The 25,159-nt window shown below is 43.6% G+C and overlaps 1 protein-coding gene across 1 annotated transcript in view; it reads right to left on the reverse strand.

The window, feature by feature from the left end:
• Window positions 1–890: 890 nt before the first annotated feature.
• sema3h (sema domain, immunoglobulin domain (Ig), short basic domain, secreted, (semaphorin) 3H) overlaps window positions 891–25,159 on the reverse strand; it is a 28,632-nt gene continuing 4,363 nt past the window's right edge. Inside the window, exons 2-17 of the mRNA XM_021615700.2 lie at window positions 23,843–23,997; window positions 20,437–20,499; window positions 20,234–20,353; window positions 19,228–19,321; window positions 18,928–19,047; window positions 18,625–18,770; window positions 18,298–18,412; window positions 10,524–10,596; window positions 5,641–5,785; window positions 5,172–5,391; window positions 4,953–5,041; window positions 4,809–4,850; window positions 4,322–4,479; window positions 3,936–3,997; window positions 3,148–3,290; window positions 891–3,050 (exon numbers count right to left, since the gene is read on the reverse strand). Coding sequence (XP_021471375.2) covers window positions 2,586–3,050; window positions 3,148–3,290; window positions 3,936–3,997; window positions 4,322–4,479; window positions 4,809–4,850; window positions 4,953–5,041; window positions 5,172–5,391; window positions 5,641–5,785; window positions 10,524–10,596; window positions 18,298–18,412; window positions 18,625–18,770; window positions 18,928–19,047; window positions 19,228–19,321; window positions 20,234–20,353; window positions 20,437–20,499; window positions 23,843–23,997 — 2,210 coding nt within the window. The 3' untranslated portion in view covers window positions 891–2,585. The remainder of the gene's footprint in view (window positions 3,051–3,147; window positions 3,291–3,935; window positions 3,998–4,321; window positions 4,480–4,808; window positions 4,851–4,952; window positions 5,042–5,171; window positions 5,392–5,640; window positions 5,786–10,523; window positions 10,597–18,297; window positions 18,413–18,624; window positions 18,771–18,927; window positions 19,048–19,227; window positions 19,322–20,233; window positions 20,354–20,436; window positions 20,500–23,842; window positions 23,998–25,159) is intronic.

Consider the following 25,159-nt stretch of genomic DNA (forward strand, 5'->3'; position numbering starts at 1 on the left):
TCTACCGCAATTGTTGCAACCCCAATTACTAGCCTATTCAACCTCTCTTTTGTATCGTCTGAGACCCCCAAAGATTGGAAAGCTGCCATATTCATCGATCTGGCCAAGGCTTTTGACTCTTGTCAATCTCCACATTCTTATCAGCAGACTCAACAGCCTTGGTTTCTCAAACGACTGCCTCGCCTGGTTCACCAACTACTTCTCAGACAGAGTTCAGTGTGTCAAATCGGAGGGCCTGTTGTCCGGACCTTTGGCAGTCTCTATGGGGGTGCCACAGGGTTCAATTCTCGGGAACACTCTTTTCTCTGTGTAAATCAATGATGTCTCTCCCGCAGCAAGAGCGACATCATTACTAATTCTATGAGGGAGAGGGTGTTCAATTTATTTTGAAGTGCAAGGGGAGGGTCATGTGAAAATATTTGTAACTTTGGAGGGGGTTGGGGGGGGGGGGGGAGCATAATTTATTTTGAGTTGAACCAGCCCTCAGTCAATTTTGATCTGTCCCCTATGAGCTTTGCTTCAGTGGCTGCACCTGTACCCAAGTTCTCCATGTACTTACCTCTCTTCCCCACAGATGGAGACAGAGACCATTGCCCTTCACTTCTGATGCCACAGAGCTTTTTGCCACAGGGCCAAGAGTGTCAGCTGTGCTGTGAGAGCCCCACCCATGCCCTTCTCTGCTACAATCTTGTGATGTTCAAGATGGGAGAAACATAGCAGATACGCATAGACTGTCCCTGGGGATATCTGTCTGCACAGCTATCACCTTAAGCTACAAGCGCTAACTCGTAGGGCCCAAGGACTCTGAGGTAATTCTTCTCACAAAAAGTATTTGTTTTCTATGGTGTCACAATACATGTGTTCAAATACTGAGCCAACAGCCAACATTGTAAATTGTACGTTAATTTGTTTATTTGTTTAGAGGACACCAGTACCGAGGCAAACACACAACAATACACATACCATATGTTTAAACGCTATCTCACTACCATTTAGATGAAGTCCTAGTTGGACTTGAGGAGACCTGAAGGCCCTGAAGCATGTTATGTTCTGTGCTACTCCGGAGAGAGCAGCTTACAGAAGGCAAACGTTCAGTCAAATCTGAACCATGGTGATTGAGATCTCACCTTAACATAACCACCTCTCCCTCCATCCCAACGGCACTATGCACTGAGCATGTTCGTATGTGCGGTTTCCTTTTTTTCAGTTCAGACCCGACAGGATATCCTGTTTGTCAGAACCACTTGGCTATTTCAATGTTTCTATTTACTCATTTAATGTTTGCGTTTTTTTATGTCGAATGAATTCTTTTTAAATTGGAAGATATTGGATGAGGAAATGTGGGTTGTTTGACGATGGATTACATCTTCCAGGTCTATCATGTTTCCACACTCTGTGTTAGTGTGGGTGTGCGTATCCATGTGTGCGTCTTCTTGATGATGGACAAGCTTCCTATGCCACAAAAAAAGGGAAAGTAAGAAAACATACTGGCAAAATGGTGTATCTACACTGTGTGTCTCCTTAACTTGGGAGAGATCAATTGAAAACATTTTATTTCCATTCGCAAAGAAATATTGGCACAGAGACGTAAATATAGGCTACAGAGTGAAATACAAAAGCGCATATAATGAATGAGGGAAAGATCTGAACAAGGTCTTTGAGGAAAGCATAAACATTACAAGTTTCATTTCAAAATACTTTCTTTATGGATTCCATCATACTTTATGGTAAGGAATAAAACACACACACACACACACTAACGAGGACCTTGCTCAGTATTGGTTCCGTCTTTTATGTGGTAAAAGAAGTCTGGCCACATTTAAAAGGCCTCTCTGCATTTATGCAGCTGCTCCAGAGCTCGAAACGAACGTTTATTTTTCTACAGCATTTAAAAGTGCTTTAGCTTTGCTGCATTTCATTTTGGCAGATTTGCTGGTTTGACTCGGAGTTTCCCCTTTTCATTTCTCTGTGCGCTAATGTCAAACACACCCGGCATCAATGAGGCCAGTTGTGAGGAGTCAAGCTTGAGTTGAAAGCCTAATGAACACCACAGAGCGTTTACTAAATACAACTGACCTCATACAACTACTGAAACTAACCGTTTGATTCAAAACAGAAATAAATATGACACACAAAGTTAAATAAGGAAAATGTAGCAGTTTTTTTTCTTTTCTTTTTTTTTCTTTTTTACATCAAAGACAAATCACACATTGTTTACCTCGAATAAACTTATGTCTCTCTCACATGCTTGTGTCCTTTTGACTCCCTCTCTGTCTTTCATTAGGACAGATCCTAGCTTCACCTTCAGGGCCTTTTTCCCCTGTCTTGTGAGACACCACATTCTTCCAGGTCCTCTTCACGCCTTAATATATTCTCTACCAGTCTCTTGGACATGCTGTACATCCTTCATCCAACACGCTACGCAACCACATTCACACTTCTGAGTCCGGCCCACGCCGAGCCTCCTATGTCCCCATTCTACATGAATATGAGTTTTTGTAAATGTGTATGTGTGTGTTTGTGAGAGTGAGACAGTGTTTGAGAGCGTAAAGTCAGGAGAAAGCACATTGTACGCAGTGGAGCATCTAAGAGCTTCGCGGAGACCTCTGCTTGGGTTTGCTCCTGCTCTTCCTCCCGCCTCCTCTTCCTCCTCCTCCACCTCCTCCACCTCGGCCTCCATGTTTGTGCCTCTCGCCCCTGGGGCCATCCCCTGTCTTGTGGTCACTGTCCTTGGTCTGATCCTGGCCGCGGTTGCGTCGTCGCCGGAAGCCCAGCCTCTGACAGTGCTGCTCCAGGCTGCTGGGGTGGATGAGGGCCATGACGTCCTGGTACCAGGGTTGGGAGGCGTCTGGGCTGGAGTTGGGGTTGCGGTTGCTGGTGGACCAGGAGAGGGCATGGGAGGGGCTCCACACACTCAGATGCACAATGACGGCGGTCCAGTGGAAGCCGTGCTCCTCCAGTTGACAGTGGTACACACCAGAGTGACCCGTCTTGGCCCGACTGATCAGAACACCTCTCTCTGTCACCACCAGCTGCTCTCCCGACTGCAACTGCAACACAGAGAGGAGTGTGAGTGTTTAGACCTGTGTGTGTATGTGTGCATATGTGTGTGTGCACGCGTGTAATTGCCTGTGTGTCAGTATGTACCTGATTCAGCTCAGGGCTGTTCTCTCCTGCCTGTTTGTACCAGGTCACGGCCGCATGTCTGGATTTGGGCAGGCACTCCAGGTATGTGCTGTTACCCTCTGCAACCATCATCATCCTCTGTTCTGCTTCCACCTGCAGACCGGCTGAATAGAGACAGAGAAAAATGTCACAGTGTCTACTCTACACTGAGTATACAAAACATGCTCTTTCCATGACATAGACTGACCAGGTGAATCCAGGTAGGTGAAAGCTATGATCCCTTATTGATGTCACTTGTTATATCCACTTCAGTCAGTGTCGATGAAGGGGAGGAGACAGGTTAAAGAATGATTTTTAAGCCTTGTGACAATTGAGACATGACTTGTGTGCGTGTGCCATTCAGAGGGTGAATGGGGTTAGACAAAATAAGTGCCTTTGAACCGGATAGGGTAGTAGGTGCCAGGCGCACCGGTTTGTGTCAAGAACTGCAAAGCTGTTGGGTTTTTCACGCTCAACAGTTTCCCGTGTGTATCAAGAATGGTCCACCACCCAAAGGACATCCAGCCAACTTGACACAACTGTGGGAAGCATTGAAGTCAACATGGGCCAGCATCCCTGTGGAATGCTTTCGACACCTTGTAGCCCATGCCCCAACGAATTAAGGCTATTCGGAGGGCAAAATGGGGGGGGGGGGGGGGGGGCAACTCAATATTAGGAAGGTGTTCCTAATGTTTGGTGTACTCAGTGTATATAGAATCCTAAGCTAGTGTGTGTCTGTGAGAGTGCGGATCTTGACAGTTCCTCCTCACCTCCTTGTATGACACACTGGGTTAGGGGATCCTCCTCATCACCAACCTGACGAGCGTTCCTCCTTCAGAGGGAGGAAAAAAAAAAAAAGACATCATGTTAGATAAGAGTATGTACTAAATGTGAGTATTCATGTTCACATGCCTATGTGGCTATGAGTAGGGCAGGCTTATAGCTAGCTACATGTGTCGGATGAGTGAGTACTGGGTACATGAACGGAAGCTGGCATGTCATAGACTTAAAAATAAAACAACTTTGGTTTTCACTCCATTTAAACTTCATGTTTAGTTTATAACGTCATGTTTAGTAATATAACTGTGGGAAGTGCTAGGTAAACAATGTGGGTGTTGGCTCATAAATGGGTTAAGTGTGAGCTAAGCGGGCCCACCTGCGTGCGATGGGCATGAAGGGGCTGCAGGCGTGTCCATCCCAGGTGCAGTAGGGATCTCTGGCCAGGCAGCACTCAGCACAGGCCTGGCCGTACAACTCACACTGGAACAGAGCCAACTGGGCCACACCCTCTGCAGAACCCACAAACAGCCACTGCTGTAGCCCCGCACGCACAAAGAAAACAGAGAAGAAAGACATTCAGATCATTCCAACGTGGCTCAGAGAGCAGCAGCCACAATCATCAGTTGTTTCAGGAATTCATGCCTTCGCTGATTCACACTTTCAACGTTCATATAAGACTGAGACTGACTGCTACAGAGCATGTTGACTGGTGTGTATGTAGATTCCCTATCTCAGTGTGAGCCAGGCCTCATCCTCGGCGGTTACCATAGCAACTGGTGATGAAGCTCTCCTTGTAGATATAAGGTGGAGAGATGACTGTGTGTGTGTGTGTGTGTGTGGGGGGGGGGGGGGGTCATTATTACCTTTTTCTTGGACAGTGTCATGGTCGTCACAGGTGACTTGTGCTGTGGGGGGAGAGGGGAAAATACGTTAGAGTAAAACCGAGGGCAGAAGACACAACAGATACGTCCAAAAAAGGATTAAAAGGTAAGGATACAGCATTGTACCTGGAAGACCTGCAGCTGCTCCAGGGTGACCTCCTGGGGGACACCGTGTTCTTTAGGGAGGTGGATAGACTTCAGCACCTGGCCGGAGTCTGCAACACAGAGGACACTCCTGCTTGTAATGTACTCAAACACACACACGCGCACACACACACACACGCAAGCACACACACACACATATACACACACACACTCACAAAACCTCTTCCCGCACGCACACACCTGTGCCGATGAACAGGACGTCATACTGTCCGTCCACTGCCTCTACTCGTTCCACCAGCAGCCGGCTGAACTTGTAGTGCACTCCCACCCTGACCAACAAGGGGCGCCCTCCCAGCGGAAGCACCGCCTCCTGCAGCAGAGGGTGGGTACGGCTGAAGAAGATGACGTCATCGGGATACTCCCGGGTAGAGCTGTAGCTACCGTATGTGCTGCTGGGACACTGGAGGGAGAGAGCGAGAGTTGTATTGACATCAAGCATTCAAAGCCATGGATGGAGTCGGACATAATATGGTTAGAGTTGGGTTTAAGTTCAGGTTGAGAAGAAACTGGTTGGCCATTGTACTAGAGTTGTTGTTTCCTTTGAATTGGCAGAGAGCCTCGTCCTCAGCACATTTGGCATTACATGATGAATCAGAATATGGTGTGTAATGATGGACAGGGAATGACAACTCATTAGAAGGGAACTTACTGTGCCAGGTCTTGGGTAGGGGATCTTTCCTGTGTACTCGGCCCACTTGTACTGTGGTCCCTCCTTGTGGTAGAAGTTTCCTTTGTATGCCCGGACCACGTCCTGCATGCGGTACACACACACCGCTGAGCCATTCAGAATGTCACTGTGGGGAAGAGAAGGTTATTGCCTGTCAATCAACTGTAAAACACAATGACACTCACACAGCCAGTCTGTTATGTATCTGCTATCATCTGTTACTACAGACGGTACTGTCTGTTGTCTGTATGTCAAACAGGAAATGATCTAGTGTTAAATCAACACTGAGAGTGTTACGTTTAACACTGGTCCAGTGTCAATTAGGGTCCACACTTTTCAGTGTCAAATTAACACAGTACTTAGTGTAAATCCTTATTTGCATATTTCACAGTGTGCCTTTCGAGTGAATTGTAGAGTTACCACCCATGACTGTATTTGTTAGTGACAGAGACATGGTTGTTGTATTCATCCATTTTCTGTCCTGTGGCCTTCACCATGTGAGATCCTAAGTGAATCTGTTTTAATAAATGTTTTATTATTCAAGACAATACAATACGTATTTCAAAAGGTCTTATTTTGAGGGCCAGGTTTTACCCTAATACAGTACAGTGGCCTAAAACTCCTGGTTTACAGGCCACCTCAGGCCTACAAGTCACATTATGCTGGCTTGCAAAGTGATGTGTAATTCCTATTGGAATCAAGTCAGAGTTGGTATATCCAACAATTAGTATTTTTATTCATCAGCAACCTGCATTCAGAATGACTGCCAGGTTGTGAAGACTAAGATATGAGACTACCTAAATCATCTAAACTGGAAAAACCATTTCAGTAACAGGTGCAATAAGCCCAAGTAACAGATTGGACTATCTTATGAAAAATGTATGTTATTTATATTGAATGCCATACTATTAATTAATCAATCAATGTACATGCAAAAACATAGATATTGAAACAAAACAATTACAAAAAATTAACCAGCTTTGGAGCATGCTGCGAAATATGATAATTTTGCACGTGGTTTTGGTTTAACACTGGTTATTAACACCAACGCTGGGCTTCTTTTACACTAATTAGTGTTAATTTAACACTTCCATAGGTCATTTAAAACCTGAATCAACACGAGAAATGTTATACTGAAAAATCAACAGTAGGTAACACTGGCCAATTTGCTGTGTGTCAGTATACTCACGGGATGTGTGTCAAAGCTTGCGTGTCTCAAACCTGATTCCGGATCAGATCAGACTTCACTGAAGCCAATGATAATCATCAGGATAGGGACGCTCCCATACCACCATCAATCATACTACCATCCGCAGTGAAATATAGTGTCACAGATTCCATGATTGCATATTTCTAAATGCATATTTTACAAGTGAAACCCCACCCGGATACGGTCAACCCCAGAGCCCTCTCCACCACATGGCCCTTAGCCCACATGCTACCAGAGCCTGGTTTACTGGGCTATTCCCAGAATCTCCACACTAATCATACAACCCAGAGAGAATGTGCCATTGCAGACAATGCACTTTCTCTGTCTCTTTGTCTATCTCTCTTTCTCACACACACACACACCCCCTTGGGCCAATCAGACAATTTTGTAAATTACGGATCTCTATGTCAAGACACATCATTCACCCAAGTTTCATCAAAATCGGGAAAAAGGGTGTCTAAGATAGCAAAATAGCCTGAAAGGCCGCTCGGCAAGGAAGAAGCCACTGCTCCAAAACCGCCATAAAAAAGCCAGACTACGGTTTGCAGCTGCACATGGGGACAAAGATCTTACTTTTTGGAGAAATGTCCTCTGGTCTGATGAAACAAAAATAGAATTGTTTGGCCATAATGACCATTTTTTTTTAGGAAAAAGGGGAAGGCTTGCAAGCCGAAGAACACAATCCCAACGGTGAAGCACGGGGGTGGAAGCATCATGTTGTGGGGCTGCTTTGCTGCAGGAGGGACTGGTGCACTTCACAAAATAGATGGCGTCATGAGGTAGGAAAATTATGTGGATATATTGAAGCAACATCTCAAGACATCAGTCAGGAAGTTAAATCTTGGTTGCAAATGGGTCTTTCAAATGGACAATGACCCCAAGCATACTTCCAAAGTTGTGGCAAAATGGCGTATGGACAACAAAGTCAAGGTATTGGAGTGGCCATCACAAAGCCCTGACCTCAATCCTATAGAACATTTGCGGGCAGAACTGAAAAAGCGTGAGCGAGCAAGGAGGCCTACAAACCTGACTCAGTTACACCAGCTGTCAGGAGGAATGGGACAAAATTCACCCAACTTATTGTGGGAAGCTTGTGGAAGGCTTCCCGAAACGTTTGACCCAAGTTAAACAATTGAAAGCCAATGCTACTAAATACTAATTGAGTGTATGTAATCTTCTGACCCACTGAGAACGTGATGAAAGAAATAAATCTGAAATCTGAAATAAATCACTCTCTCTACTATTATTCTGACATTTCACATTCTTAAAATAAAGTGGTGATCCTAATTGACCTAAGACAGGGAGTTTTTACTCTGATTAAATGAAAGGAATTGTGAAAAACTGAGTTTAAATGTATTTGGCTAAGGTGTATGTAAACTTCCGACTTCAACTGTAAGTATTCACACCCCTGAGTCAATACATGTTAGAATCAGCTTCAAACTGTCAAGTTGGTTGTTGATCATTGGCAACCATTTTCAAGTCTTGCCATAGATTTTCAAGCCGATTTAAGTCAAAACTCTAACTATGCCACTGAGAAACATTCTATGTTGTCTTGGTAAGCAACTCCAGTGTATATTTGACCTTGTGTTTTAGGTTATTGTCCTGCTGAAAAGTGAATTTGTCTCCCAGAGTCTGTTAGAAAACACCCTGAACCAGATTTTCTTTCCAAAATATTGCCTGTGCTTAGCTCTATTCCATTTATTTGTATCCCTAAAAACTCCCTTGTCCTTCCCGATGACAAGCATACCCATAACATTATGCAGGCACCACAATTCTTGAAAATATGAAGTGTTACTCAGTGATGTGTTGTGTTGGATTTGCCCCAGACATAAGGGTTTGCATTTAGGGCATAAAGTTAATTTCTTTACCACATATTTTGCAGTTTTACTTTAGTGCCTTATAGAAAACAGGTTGCATGTTTTGGGATATTTTTTATTCTGTATGGGGGCTTCCTTCTTTTCCCTCTGCCATTTAGGTTAGTATTGTAGTGTAACTGCAACGCTGCTGATCCATCCTCAGGTTTCTCCTATCACAGCCATTGAACCCTGTAACTGTTTTAAAGTCACCATTGGCCTGGCTTCCTTGAGTGATTTCCTTCCTCTCAACTAAGGAAGGACTCCTGTGTCTTTGTAGTGACTGGGTGTATTGATACATCATCCAAAGTGGAATGAATAACTTTACAATGCTTAAAGGGATATTCAGTCGGAGTAGAACACTTGAAGACAGCTTGCCTGTCGAAACGTTGGATATTAGGTTATTCAATTATTGCACCTGTGCGGCTCTCCTTTTCGTTTTCAAACACTATTATTAGAGTCCATGCAACTTATTATGTGACCCGTTAAGCACATTTTTACACCTGATTTGATTTAGGCTTGCCATAACAAAGGGGTTGAATACTTATTGACTTCAAGACATTTCAGCTTCTCATTTTTTATGAATTTGTACAAATTTCGAACACCATAATTTCACTTTGACATTATGGGATATTGTGTGTAAGACATTGACACAAAATCTCATTTTAAATTCAGGCTGGAAAAAGTTAAGCGATGTGAATACTTTCTGAAGGCACTGTAGTATCATAACCCAGTAATTAATATTTTCATAACCCAGTAATTTGTATTTTCTTAAGTCTAACAACCTTGCCATGCAGGCATGCCAGATAAGATAGTTAGAGACGCTAGTTCTAACTTGATTGATAGCCTGAAATGGCTTGGTAGCTAGCTAAACATAACATTTCATAAAATTTCTAGGTGGCTAGTATTACATGGAAACAACAAAACATTTGAGTTTTATTTCTTCATCAAGAGCAAATCAATAGGCTACATAGATTGATCAAATTAATTTACAAACATACATTCAGCTGAGTCCTGCCCATCGCAGGCAGCGAAAACCGAATTATGTAACGTGTCACTCGACACTCTCTCTCCTCCTCCACTGACGATACTGTCTGCACGCACTAGAGTATCTAACGTCCCGATTAGCATATCTTTGCTCCGCTGTGCACCTTGGGAAGGAACCAGAGTACTCTTCGCCTGGTCCGGTCAGTGTGCCCCCTCTGCAAAATACGGCTGTCAGATCTTGATATATAAATACTGATGATTAAACGTGGGCTTAAAAATGAAGTTTAGTCATTCATTTAACATCTGAATTTAAAAACAGGACACATCTGAGGGGACACGTGGCCTTGTGCCCCCTATGGGCATGACGGCCTCTGCAGACACACATGCACGCCTGCACGCACACGCACACTTTCTCCCTCTCTCCTAACCCACAGCATGTATTACACAAGCCATTAGTCACTTGCCAGGCAGCCAAACCGAACACAAACTACTGTCACAATAAAACACTGTGTAACTCAACACAACGTACAACAGAAATATGCCGCCCCATACAAAAGTAACGATTGAAAGGGTTTGTGCGTCATTGTCACGGTCTCATAACTGTTTTACATCAGTGAATCCCTCAGTGGCAGCTCTGGGATGCACAAACAATGCTAAATATCTGGTAACACTTTACCTTGGGCACCCCTCATGTATGCATTCCTAAATGCCTTATAACAGCTACATAAGACTTACATTACATCAGCCCTGGGAAACAAATGACTACTCCAATGACCGTGGGGTTGTGGTGAACTGTGTGCCGGAAGCTGGCTTACCTAGATGTGGTGAAGAGGCCGTAGATCAGAGGGTTCTTCTTGTCCTTTCCATCATGGAGGATAAAGATGTCCTCTGGAAGGAGAAGAGATGGGACACTTGACTTAGGTACTAGAATTTTGTCAAACTGATTATAGGGCTGATTGGCAGTAAAAAAAAAAAAGTGTGTGTGCGCCTGTGTGTGTGTGTTTGTGTGTACGTGTGTGTGTGTGTGTGTGTGTGTGTGTGTGTGTGCGTGAGGAGTGGTGTACTTGAGTCGTTTTTTGGGGGTATCTGTACTTTACTTATTTTTTTGACAACTTTTTCATTTCATTCCACTACATTCCTAAAGGATAACATTTACTTTATACTTCCATACATTTTCCCAGACCTCCAAAAAGCCAATAGAAAAAGGAGATTGTTCTGTCTGGTTTGATTGTTATAAGGTATTCCATGCATAGCATTTCCTTTTTCCTTAATTTTGACAGTTGAATACTTTCTCTACCACTGTACCCAATACTGAGATGCTTGTTCCAGTTTAGATGGTTTAGGTACTTTTGTTTGTTAAATCTTTCATCAAGTAGTCATTCTGAGTGGTGGTTGTGGGTGATAAAATATTCACATTGTTGGATATATTCCTGGATTCCGATTGGACTTACTAATCATGTGTCGTGACTTGCATGTCTGATGTGGTCCATGTGCCTGGATTCAGACCACAATGTCGAGGATAACTAGGCCATAACTGAAGGCCTTAGGAAATGTATAATATGTGGTCATAAAGGATTTACTTTTAATTGAAACACATTCACTTAGATAGTTACTTGGTGAATGCTTTGGAACAGAAGTTTCCAAAGTTTCCTGTTTCCGCCACTAACAAACACAGCCAGGGGTGGTATCGCTCACATTCACTCTAAAGGCATGCTTGAAATATGCAACTACGGCTCTACACCCGACAGTGTTAAAACCCCACCACCAGTGTTTAGGGTCTAAGCCGGGTGTTTTTACTAAACTAACATATCAAATTATTCTATGACGGTCATACCAATTTAACTATTTGATTTTTGAATTTAAGGACCCCTTCAGGTATCAAAACAATATATTAAAACATTTATTTGAGGAAACATTGAATTTGGTCTTACTGCTTTTAGCGCATAGAAATGTATTGAATAACAGATCCAAACACGGAAAAACAAATGGTCAAAAATTTAATTAACAGGAAGTTGGACTTAAAATGGCTGTCCTATATCTGAGAGATAAGAAAGACCAGGAAATGATTAGATTTTTGACCCATATTTAACAAAACCTTTTGAGCACTCAACTACTTCCCTATAAGGTGGTCATTCATTAATTAAACTGGTACCGGGCAAACTGGTACCGGGCTTCCTTCAGAAGAGTCTTGTGAGGCTTGTGGGAGTCTTAGAGCGAAACCAAAATGTACTTGTTCGCGAGAGTCTCACCTTTCCATAGAGGGGTCATATTAGTGTGTAGCGATAACTGTTCGGATGCTACAGATGTGCTCATGAGAAGACCAATTTTCGGGATGTCTCATGGTCTGACAAACGCCGACCGCTGTAGCTCGGCCACCTTCCACCCAAGATGCGGAAGGCTGCCATTGGCGGATGTGGTGGATTGAGACGCAGCCCATGCAAAAAAACGGATCTTTCTAGTTTAAACAGATGGATTTTGATGGGGATTTGTGTATTATGCGAATTCGATTTACGCCGGGGAGCGGACATCGACTTTAGGGTTCATGTGTTCAAAAACATGTTCACACTGTGACGTGTTTTTATTGAAATTCGAAATGCAGAAAAGTGTTTAGTTATGGGCTCCCGAGTGGCGCAGCGGTTTAAGGCACTTCATCTCAGAGCAAGAGGTGTCAATACAGTCCCTGGTTTGAATCCAGGCTGTATCACATCTGGCCGTGATTGGGAGACCCATAGGGCAGCACACAATTGGCCCAGCGTCGTCCGGGGTAGGCCGTCAATAGGAATTTGTTCTTGACTGACTTGCCTGGTTAAATGAAATAAAAATGAAATGTGTTCAGATCCTAAAAATGTGGTTTTACAATGTAGGCGCCAAAGTTCCGGAGCATGTCTTTGTGGTATCTTAACTTTTACTCAAATATGATGATTACTAATGATTACTTCTTCCATCACTGAGTGTGTGTGTGTGCATGCAGGCCAGCATTCATGCGCGTGAGAGTGAGTATGTGTGTGTGTTCAAGTGTGTTCCCATGTGCGCGTGTGTGTGTGTGTGTTCCTAATGCCGTTTGGTGTGATGGTACGGCTGAGTGGACCAGTCTAATGAATCCCAGGCAGTAATATCCCATCTCAGTGTGAGAGCTGGAGACGAGTTGATCCTCCATGACCAATCCTCATGTAACAGCCCTCCCCTGCCACGCAGCCAGGCCACTCTGCCTGTCTGTCCCCTAAGGCCCCCACACTGTCCTCTATCCCTTCCCCACGACACAGATCAACTACTGACCAAATACATGACGCGTGTACATGTACACAAACAAGACATGGATATGTGCACGCACACATTACACGCGATACACGAACACATGCATAGACACGCACGCAGGAACGCACACGCACATTAACGGATAAACGCAAAGCACGCACACACACACAGTATGTATGGTGGGCTTGTATTTGAGGTGTGGTACACAGTAAAGAGTATTATTACTCTCTCACATTCCTCTTGTTCCTGCTGCTTCATGTGGCCTCGATGGGATCAGACTGGTGGAAATCTAATCTCATCTCTCTCTCACACGCGCACGCACACACGCACACGCACACGCACACACACACACACACACACACACACACACACACACACACACACACACACACACACACACACACACACACAAGAGAATGCCAAGAGTGTGGAAAGCTGTCACCAAGGCAAAGGATGGCTACTTTGAAAAATCTCAAATATAAAAGACTTGTTTGGTCCCTACATGATTCAATATGTGTTAGTTCATAGTTTTGATGTCTTCACTATTATTCTACAATGTAGAAAATAGTTTAAATAAAGAAAAACCCTTGACTGGCACTGTACATCACTGCACACACACAACGTTGCACACATACACACACACTGCAGCACGCACACAAATGCCGCAGCATAGCCCAGGGCACAACACACAGCAGAGGACTCTGGGTACACCATGCTGCAGAGGCACTGCTCTCTCTCTTTCTCTCTCTCTCAAACCCGGCCTAGAATGCATTAACTTTCTCCTACATTCTACTTCTCCCTTTGTTCGTTATCCAACACATCTTCATCCTAATTTCTTTCTCTCTCTCTCTGTCTGAACGATCATCTTCCGTTTATCTCTCAAATCCACCTTTTGAAGTCTCTCTTCCAATACATTTCTTTGTCTTTCACTTTGTCTTCCCAACCCTCTCGTTCTTTCTCTCTGTCTTTGTCTGTGTCTCATTTTCTCTCCCGAGGGCTCTACTTGTGTCAGTTCCTCTAAACAAAGAGATCTGTTCCCCCGGGGTTGGGAGATATCCTTGTCTTGCCCACACCCCTCCAGCTCTAGCCCCTATCTTTCCCAGCCTTATCCCAGAAAATACCCTTCTCCTCAACTCTCCACTCCTCCTATTCCCTCATCCGAGCTAGGCCATCTAGGGACTAGGATGTGGGTGCACACACACAGCGACACACACACATATACACACACACCAACTTCCTCTAAATCATTGAAATCTATAAACCCCAAACTCCTCAAGACTTTGTTGTCCTCTGCTTCGGGACCTGAGTGGTCTAACCTAAACTTTGTGGTCAAACAGTTAGTGTCTCCCGGTCCAAACTGATGGTATGACTGTCCTGAATAACAACACAGTAACACGCCAGGGAATTCCATCTCTCCTGGCTTTATATGTCTGTTTATGGGCTTCTGGCCACAAACAGACGCCCTTCAAATGTTTCCAACTGATGAACACATTCAAAAGACATTTTAGATATCTATATGTAGGCCTATTAAAACACATTTTTTAATATTTTTTTTTACTATACTCCGATACTCTGAGAGCTTCCCTAACACACAGTGGTGGGAAAAGTATCCAATTATCATGCTTGAGTAAAAGTAAAGATAAGTTAACAGAAAATGACTCAAGTAAAAGTGAAAGTCACGCTGTAAAATACTACTTGAGTGAAAGTCAAAGTATTTCTTTTGAAATATACTTCAGTATCAAAAGTCAAAGTAAACGTATAAATCATTTCACATTCCTTATATTAAGCAAACCTGACGGCACGATTTTCTTGTTTTTTTTTGTATTTACGGATAGCCAGGGGCACATTCCCAACACTAAGCATTTGTGTTTTAGTGAGTCCACCAGATAGTAGGGATGTAGGGAGGGATGACCAGAGATGTTCTCTTGATAAGTGGGTGAATTGGACCATTTTCCTGTCCTGCTAAGCATTCAAAATGTAACGAGTACTTTTGGGTGTCACGAAACTGTATGGAGTAAAAAGTACAATATTTTCATTAGGAATGTTGTGGAGTAAAAGTTGTCAAAAATATAAATAGTAACGTACAGATACCCCCCAAAAGTACTTAAGTAGAACTATATTTACTTAAGTACCTTACACCACTGCTAACCATGTCTCTCATAAGCTTTCAATCAAAGACTACAGTTGGTAACACTTTATTCTGACTATAGGAGGATTAGAAACGAATGTATTGGATGGTTGAGTGCTCCAGACTGTAAACAATCCCTTTCACCTGTACAAACACTGATGACCTGCCAGGATAGTGGCTCTTGTTAAAGTTGACACCCAAATATTATTGTAGAAGTTCCGGCATCGATAACAGCCTGGCTCCTTCAACATGAGGGGCCCCGGACCCGAACAAGGCGCTCATGCGATTCGTAGTGTTTCTGGCCGACGGAGCGTGCCGTAAACACAACACCGGCGGCATTCTTGGGCTGATGGGATCTTTTCAGTTGCAACGTGTCCCGGGGCAGGTTGTTGTGTGGGGATGTTTATGTTCATCTTCCTACTCACTGTCCTGGGTGAGACGGGTTGGACAGGGAGTTGTCTGTGTGTGATGTGTGTATGTTTGTGTGTGTGTATGTTTGTGTGTGTGTTTGTGCGTGTATGTGTTATCATTTGTGTGGTTCACTTTGCCTCAGTATAACCCCAGAGAGAGGGGGGGAGGGGTGTTGTTTATTTTACTGGCTGGTTGTGTTTACAGAAACAGATGTGATAAGGGAACGGTCCTGTCTCTCGGTCTCGCTTCTAGCGAGGCCAACTACTGATCACATCACTGACTGATACTCTATGGCCCATAAAACTAGCGATGACAGAGTGCATGCACAAGCATAGACACACATGTACACTCACACAGACACACAGACACACACAGACTTGAAAAACCGGAGATCACAGAAAGGGTTAGATGCTAGACCCTTAAATGCTCTCTAATAGAGACTTCATGGTAGTTGCCAGGGCGACTAGTGCTGAAGTACTACAAAGGCAGAGCAGGGTAAAAAGGACAGGGCTGCTGGTCACCGTGGTAACAGAGTGGAATACCACAAGCCAGGGTGGAGTGGAGTTATGCTGGCTGCATGATCAAAACACTAAGCTTTCTGTAGGCCAAACATAGACTCTTCACTTCTATATACAGTGCCCTCAGAATGCATTGATACCGCATTACGTTGTGTTACAGCCTGAATTCAAAAACTGATTAAATAAAAAAAATTCTCACCCATCTACATACAATACCCCATAATGACAAAGTGAAAACATGTTTTTATACATTTTAGCACATTTATTGAAAATTAAATACAGAAATACAAAAGTATTCACACCCCTGAGTCAATACTTTGTAGAATCACCTTTTGTGGCGATTGCAGCTTTGAGTCTTTTCGGGGAAGTATCCTAAGAACTTTGCACACCTGGATTGTACAATATTTTCCCATTATTCTTTTTAAAATTCTTCAAGCTCTGTCAAGTTGATTGCTGATCATTGCTAGACAGCCATTTTCAAGTCTTGCTATAGATTTCCATGCTGATTTAAATCAAAACGGTAACAAGCCAACTTGGAGCATGTCGTCTCTGTAAGCAACTTCAGTATATATTTGGCCTTGTTTAGGTTATTGTCCTGCTGAAAGGTGAATTTGCCTTCTAGTGTCTGTTGGAAAGCAGACTGAACCAGATTTTCCTCTCCGATTGTGCCTGTGCTTATAACTTATATTCCGATGACAAGCATACCCATAACATGATGCAGCCACCACCATGATTGAAATTATGAAGAGTGGTACTCAGTGATGTTTTGGATTTGCCCCAAACCAAACACTTATTTATTCAGGACAAAAAAGAGAAAAATGTCCTTGCCAAATTTTTTGCAGTATTAAGTAATAACCTTTTACTGCAGTGGGCTAAATCAGGGTCACACAGAGTGTTTATTGGTAGTCTAGAACAAATCTATTTTGAAATCTATATACACCTCACACACATGGTTATGGGTATAAAAATAGAAGACACCTTCACCATGTCAGATATCGAGTTGTAATGTATTAAGTTAGAATTTGAATCCCAATATTTACACTTTATATACATCACATAAAAAAACTGTTTGACATAGAAGCACCGGATTTTCAGCAGCTTGTTTATTAATTATGAAATTATGAAAAATATTAATAACATTCAACCCATAAGGCAACTAGGGCATTTGACTGCAGGGAAGGGTTATGTGCCTTGTTGCAAACCCGAAGCATATTTTGTTATATTTATATTCTGCACATGCTTCCTTCTTTTCACTCTGTCATTTAGGTTAGTATTGTGGAGTAACTACAATGTTGTTGATCCATCCTCAGTTTTCTCATATCACAACCATTAAAGTCAGTAACTGTTTTAAAATCACCATTGGCCTCATGATGAAATCCCTGAGCGGTTTCCTTCCTCTTCGGCAACTGAGTTAGGAAGGTGTCGAAGGACGCCTGTCTCTTTGTACTGGCTGAGTGTATTGGTACACCATCCAAAGCCCAATGAATAACTTCACCACGCTCAAAGGAATATATTATAATATATATATATTATAATATATAGGAATATATCAAAGGAATATATTCAGCGTCTGCTTTTTATTTGTACACATCCACCTATCAGTGGTGTCCTTCTTTGCGAGGCATTGTAAAACTTCCCCTGGTCTTTGTGGTTGTATCTGTGCTTGAAATTCACTACTCGATTGAGGGACCTTACAGATAATTGTGTGTGTGGGGTACAGAGATGGGTTAGACCTCACAAAATCATTTTAACCACTATTATTGAACACGGAATGAGTCCATGCAACTTATTATGCGACTTGTTAAGCACATTTTTACTCCTGAACTTATTTAGGCTTACCACAACAAAGCGTTTGAATACTTATTGACTGAAGACATTTCAGCTTATCATTTTCAATTCATTAAAAAAATCTATATATATACTAACAAAATTCCACTTTGATATTATGTTGTATTATGTGTAGATCAGTGACACAACATGTCAATTGAATAAATGTTTTAACCCCGGCTGTAACACACCAAAATGTGGAAAAAGTAAAGTGGTGTGACTACAATCTGAAGGCACCGTAGTTGCTTTAGAGCCAATACAGTCTATACAATATCCACTCCCTCCTCCACTGCTGTCTTATTGAGATTCAACACCATTAACCATTATGGTTCGTCTGTTGAACTTTAGTACGATTGTTTGTGTTTCACTTGGTGAATTGGTGGTCATGGTCGGTGAGCTTATGTGTGTGTGGTCAGTAAGAGCGAGGTAAAGTTGATAGTTCATACTCACGTAGTTGGTCAAAGTGAGTCTGTATCCCGTCGGATCCAGGGATAGAGCACACGATACGTGCCTTCTGGAAGGTGCTCCACTTGTTCACCAGACTCCGCTGGCCCCCGATGTCATTCTGTACACACCCAGATTAGAATAGATGTCACTATCGACAGAGACAGCAACCGTGATAGTAAGATGGTAAACAAACACACATATACAGGCACATCGATAAACACACAAGTGCACGTGCCTGTTGTACGTAAACACACACACACACACACACACACACACACACACACACACGTACATCGGTACCAGTACACACAGGCACGTAGAGATCCTTACCTTGCAAACACGCGCCACTCTGGAGTACAGCACCTTCCCAGCAGCCCCCTCTGCCTCCTGAGCGCGCTCAGTGAAGAACACGTACACCTTATCATCCTCTGGGTTATCAGTCTCCGCCATCCAGGCCACCTTAACAAACTGGGCATCTGACAGAGAGCGAGAGAGAAGAGAGATTTTACCATTTAGACGGGTGTGAAAGATATGTTTACAAATTACAGCGAATGAGGGGAAATGTTTCGATGTGAAAGAGAGAACAAAGATAAATGATTGAGTTTTTATTGTTTCATTTATACACGTCCTTACTCTGCAGCCAGGAGGAATCGTACTGCTCGGTGCGGATCACATGACGACTGCCCAGGCTGCGGAAGAAGGCCGAGTCTCGACTCATGAAGTCAGATGAGATCCCAGCATACAGCTCCCCATCTGGACACGGGATACAGAAAAACACATCATCCAACACACTGTATAGGCGTACCCATGGAAAAAGCACCAACACGTCATTATCCACGTGCACCTATAAGGACATCAAACAGGTCTTCGTACTGGTGTGAACTCACTCACACACAAGACATTTGCTCACAGACATACTGTGTGTGATCTTACCAATAATGGCGGAGGCAGTTCTCTGGTGGGGATCGTATGGACACTTTCCCTTCCCGCATTCAGTCTGTCCAAATGATAGAGTTTGTCGCTCCGACTGCCAAAGAAACAGAATTGAATAGACACAATTTAAACACTCTACACACATACACACACATGCACTCACTCACGCATGGACGCACGCTACTGCCACATGACCAGGGGAAGACTGACCATCTGGCATTACGGGCAAATGCCAGATGGTCTTGTCAATGTTTAGCCAGTGGCCATGTCTGTCTTGTTTTTTGTTTTTTTTAACGTAAAATTATCATTATCTGGCTAATAATGGGGGAGTCAAGAAAAAACGAAATGGTCCGGTGTGTTTGAAATTCCAGGAGACGATTTATGGTCCCAGTCCGCCCCTGCACATAACTCATGTACAGTACAACTCTAAAACTCTCCCAGACTTGTCTATTAAGGAGTCCGTAATCTCTGTAAATATTTGGGTGAAAAATTTGTCAAATGCAATGTGAGGGAGGCAGCGCCGCTGGCCTCTCAAAGCATCGCGTCCCCTCGTGTCCTTGCTCAGGAGTCTAAGCCCCTTTCATGGGTTTCGCACCTTCTCCCAGAAACACACACACCAGCACACATGGGACCTGAAGACAGTGTGTGAGAAAGTGAAAGAAGAAAGAGAGAGAGGAAGAGCACGGGAGTTTAGCTAAGAATCGTTGAGACGTGGGGCAAACACACGGAGGCATAGGACAGGCAGGCATCGGGGTATAGGGGCACACAGTACAGTACACATAGTAGGTGTAGCAACAGATAGCGCAGCTATAGGGGCTGACAGCTAGGCCTTTAGTCAGACAGAACACACAGGTATAGGATGTATTGCTATAGGACAGATGTAGAAGGACAGAGAGAGAAAGCTTGAGATAGGCATCCGTTTCCTCAATATATTCCTGGGGGACCCCCGGGTGTGCGCATGTTGGTTGAGGGAGGAGTGAGTGTGTGTGTGTGTGTGTGGCTTTACCTTGAGGAAGACGGTGGTAGGGATGAAGGCACAGCGAGGGTTGAAGGCTCCCGTTCCACACACATACAGGTGGGTCTGGTTGTAGGGCTGCAGCACTCGCAGGAAATTAGCGCACTCCAACTGTAGAGGGGGATTGGAGTTAGGAGTGTGTGTGTGTGTGTGTATTTGTGTGTGTGTGTGTGTGTATACCGGTAACCCCTCACCTCCCGGTCCTTTCCAGCCATCAAACACTCTTGGACCCGGTCTGGACTTGCTGGCCAGTAGAGCTGAAAAAATAATGATGATCTGGTATCACCATGATGATCTGGTATCATGCCACCATGATGATCTGGTATCATGCCACCATGATGAGGTGATATCATGCCACCATAGATGACTAACCTCCACAGCATGTCCACTGAGTTAGTCATTTAGGGGCCGTAGCAGAGATCACATGATAAAAGATAAAGATGTTTTTTCTTTCTTTCTTCATTTCAGTTTTCCATTTTTTAAAGCTCCGGTTACCGATAAGCATACACCCACTGAGAAACGGACTGTTAGAACGGCTAATTCCCCGTGGATTGATGAGGGATTGAGAAATTGTATGGTTGAGAGGGGCGAGGCAAAAGGAATGGCAAATAAATCTGGCTGTCCAGTCGATTGGCAAACGTACTGTAAAAAGAGAAATGATGAGACTAAACAACAACAACAAAGAAGAAGAAATTGTACTAAGAAAACAAAAAGTACATTTTTATAAACGATGATTGTACAAAATGTGGAGTACCTTCAGTGAAATGTTGGCCAAAAGGGAAACGTAGCTTCATCCTTCATTGAATCAGATTCATCCCAAAACCCACTGATATTGCCAACAACTTTTGATGACTTTTTAAATGGCAAGATTAGCAAACTTATGCATGACATGCCAACAACAAACTCTGAGCCTTCATACTCATGCTTAACTGATCAAATAATGAAAGACAAGCATTGTAATTTGGAGTTCTGTAACGTGAGTGTGGAAGAGGTGAAAAAAGTATTGCTTTTCTATCTATAATGACAAACCCCCTGGTTCTGACAACTTCAATGGAAAATGACCGAGGATGCTAGTGGACTATATTGCCACTTATATTCGCCAGCTCTTCATTGTAAATCCTTTCAGGTACATCAATATCATGAACGGCAATCTATCCTGGTTCAAAGTAGAGGGGAGACTGACTACTGGTCTTTGTGAGAAGTAATGACATATTAAAAGTACCAAACTGTCTGTACAATCAGTTAACACACAGCTCAGACACCCATACACACATGCTACCAGGGGTCCAGAACAGAGGCTAGGGAATGCACAGTACTATACAGAGCTATGACTACAGGGAACTCTCTCCCACCTCAGGTAACTCAAACTAGCAATACATGTATTTTATTTATTTTTATTAAACCTTTATTTAACTTGGCAAGTCAGTTAACTCTTAACCCTTTTTTCAATTTTCGTCTAAAATGACATACCCAAATCTAACTGCCTGTAGCTCAGGCCCTGAAGCAAGGATATGCGTTTTCTTGGTACCATCTGAAAGGAAACACTTTGAAATTTGTGGAATTGTGAAAGGAATGTAGGAGAATATAACACGTTAGAACCGGTGTAAGATAATACAAAGAAAAACTATTTTTTTTTGGTGTATTTTTTTGTACCATCATCTTTGAAATGCAAGAGAAAGGCCATAATGTATTATTCCAGCCCAGGTGCAATTTAGATGTTGTATGTGCACAGTTTTAGACTGATCCAATGAACCATTGCATTTATGTTCAACATTTTGTATCAAGGCTGCCCAAATGTGCCTAATTTGTTTATGAATAACTTTTCATGTTCAAAACTGTGCACTCTCCTCAAACAAAGGCATGGTATTATTTCACTGTAATAGCTACTGTAAATTGGACAGTGCAGTTAGATTAACAAGAATTTAAGCTTTCTGCCAATATCAGATATGTCCATGTCCTGGGAAATGTTCTTGTTACTTACAACCTCATGCTAATCGTATTAGCCTACATTAGCTCAACCGTCCCACGGGGGGGGGGGGGGGGGGACCCACCAATCCTGAAGAATTTTTAAGAACAAATTTTACAATGGCGGCCTAGGAACAGTGGGTTAACTGCCTTGTTCAGGGGCAGAACGACAGATTTTTACCTTGTCAGCTCGGGGGATTCGATCTAGCAACATTTCGGTTACTGGCCCATCGCTCTAACTACCTGCCACCCCCATACATGTGTATGATGCACAAAGTTCGTATATGACGATATGCTTTACTTCCGTCTGTACCCCAGGAATTGTAGCTGCTGCCTTGGCAACACCTAAAGGGGACGCTAATCGAATACTAAATGCTATCCCTGAGTAGACTGGGCGACCACCAGCATTCTCACTGGGAATATATAAATCCACCATCTGTGACGAATTCTATGTCTTGGAGGGGAGTTTTGTATAACTAGTTCTATGCCCTGTCACATGGACAAAGATGTGGAAATGCATAGACCCTACACTAATCCCTGTGCAACATGCAACTCAATTAGCAAGGGACTGAAAAGGAACTGGATTTTTTTTCAAGTAAAGAAAGAGAGGGAGGATATGGAAAAGGGGAGAAATTAGGATGATGCTGGTAGCGGGCATGGGTAAATAGAGAGTTGGAGATTGGTCACATTTGCACACAGAGACACACACACACACAAACACAGCTCTTCCGTCCTTGTGTGTGATGTGGGCTGGCGGTGAGGGACTCATGCAATAGGAATGCCTCAGGGGTTGGTTGATCAGAGGATGGTGTTATTAGTGGGAGCATGGCGCTCCAGTCAATCTCCTGCCAGGCAGAAGTGGGAACAGGGGTGACCTTAGAATGAAACCCTCACTTACACAATACGGGGCTATTCCCGTCTGGGAAAGAGAGTCTGAGAGAGAGAGAGTCCCTGTGTAAATGTGTGTCTACGTGTATTGGAATGAAAGTTTGAGCGGGAGGAAATGGAAAAGGAGAGGTACGAGAGGCTGTGATTGGTAGTGGGCATGGGTACATAGAGGAGAGAGGTGGAGAAGTGTGATGATCGCTGTGTGTTTCAGGTAGTGTTGGTCTGAAAGAGAGGGATTGAGAGACACGGGGGGCTTGATGGAAAGAGGAAGGGATGCTAGACAGCTGGAGGTGGCTTACTCCTCCGTATTCTGGTTACCATCAATTTGAGCGTCGTTATCCCTCTACGTTACTTTCTCCATGCACACTGGACAACCAACAGTGACTGACAGTCATCCAGCCACTAACATCTATTCTCTCACAAGATTCTCTGGGTTACGGTGAAAACCAGCTAGGAGTTAACGTTTTTCCTCACTGAGGAGTGTAGCTGGATCAATACATGTGTTCATGGGAGTGTAAGTGTGTGTAAGTAATTGTGTTGGATCTATTACCCTTTTTTTCACACAATCATGCAGACCAGAACCAGACTGTGGTTTGGATAATTGCTTTTCAAATCGTCTTTTTTTTCCAACAAAGTTCTAACAATTACGGTGGTTGTGTCACCAGGACAGCTCAGTACAGCTTGGTTTGGTTTGGCTCGGTTCGGCTCAGTAGTGTGAAAAGCCTATAGAGAGCCAGGCAGTCTGACCTTGCTGGGGTTCTGTGTGATGTCGTCCAGGCTGGTGGACAGCAGGTTGTCCTTCATGGCCACGTAGAGCCGACGGCCATCTTCATCTGGCAGCAGAGAGTGCATGTCCCCCGCCGCCAGGGGCAGGGATAGGAGACGGCCATTCTGGACCAGCTCTGAGAGAGAGAGAGACAAAGAGATAAAGACAGAGAGAAAGAGAGAGAGAGAGAGAGCGAGAGAGAGAGAGAGAGAGAGAGAGAGAGAGACAGAGACAGAGACAGAGACAGAGAGAGAGAGAGAGAGAGAGAGACATGCAGAGAGATGACTACAACAACAGCACAGTACTGAGGCTGTCCTAATATGAACACCGTACAGCAGAGAGATGAGGCCGCAGTCACAATATGATACAGACACCAATAACACAGCAACAAATACGTCTAGAACCCAATGACAAATGAAACGTGACCGTATGAGCAAACAATTTGTATAGACAGCTCAATGAAATACAGATAGGACTACCGAGAGATCAAAAACACAGTCACACACCAGCTATAATAACGCATATGGTCCTCCAAAGACCAGCTAATGAGTGGTACTAGTCTGCATCCATTAATCTTATGAGTTGTAGTATTCTGTGGCTAGGACTCCACTCCACAAACCCACATAATATGACTCAGCACAAACCCTTTCCCACAGCGTCTAACACACATTCATCTATTCACTTCTCTAGCGCGCTTACCGGAGATCGACATAAGTCAGAAGTCCGTCAGACAAACAAACTAATACATCTCCAGACAGATTAGACGATAGTGTCTGATACAACCGTGAGACTATGAAAGCTATGACAGAGGCTGTACTTCGGTTAGACCCCATAGCCGGAGAGCTAAGAGTAGCGATTGGCAGATGATGACCATCACCACTATCAGTCTACTCTCCCTGTGAAACCACACTTCTCCCACACAAACTACACTAACATACAGAATGTCAATCGGCTTTGAGATCACATAAGTGGTTTCCCTCTGTGGAAAGGGTTCTACCTGGAACACAAAAGGGTTCTACTTGGAACCAAAACTATTCTACCTGGAACCAAAAAAGGGTTCTTTAAAGGGTTCTGGGGACAACCGAAGAATCCTTTTAGGTTCTAGACAGCAAAGCTTGCCTCTAAAGCGGAGCTTGCATGTGTTTGATAGAAGATAGAAGCAGGAGGGTTTGGAGAAGATTGAGAAGTAGTGACAGACTGTGTCTGGTGGAAAAACTGGAACAGTGAGATGAGACTGATGCCACTGTGATGAGACTGACAGACTGAGAAATGAGACATGGCACGCGTGGAAGGAACTA

The sequence above is a fragment of the Oncorhynchus mykiss genome, chromosome 9 (genome assembly GCF_013265735.2).
Source record: "Oncorhynchus mykiss isolate Arlee chromosome 9, USDA_OmykA_1.1, whole genome shotgun sequence".
Lineage (NCBI taxonomy): Eukaryota > Metazoa > Chordata > Actinopteri > Salmoniformes > Salmonidae > Oncorhynchus > Oncorhynchus mykiss.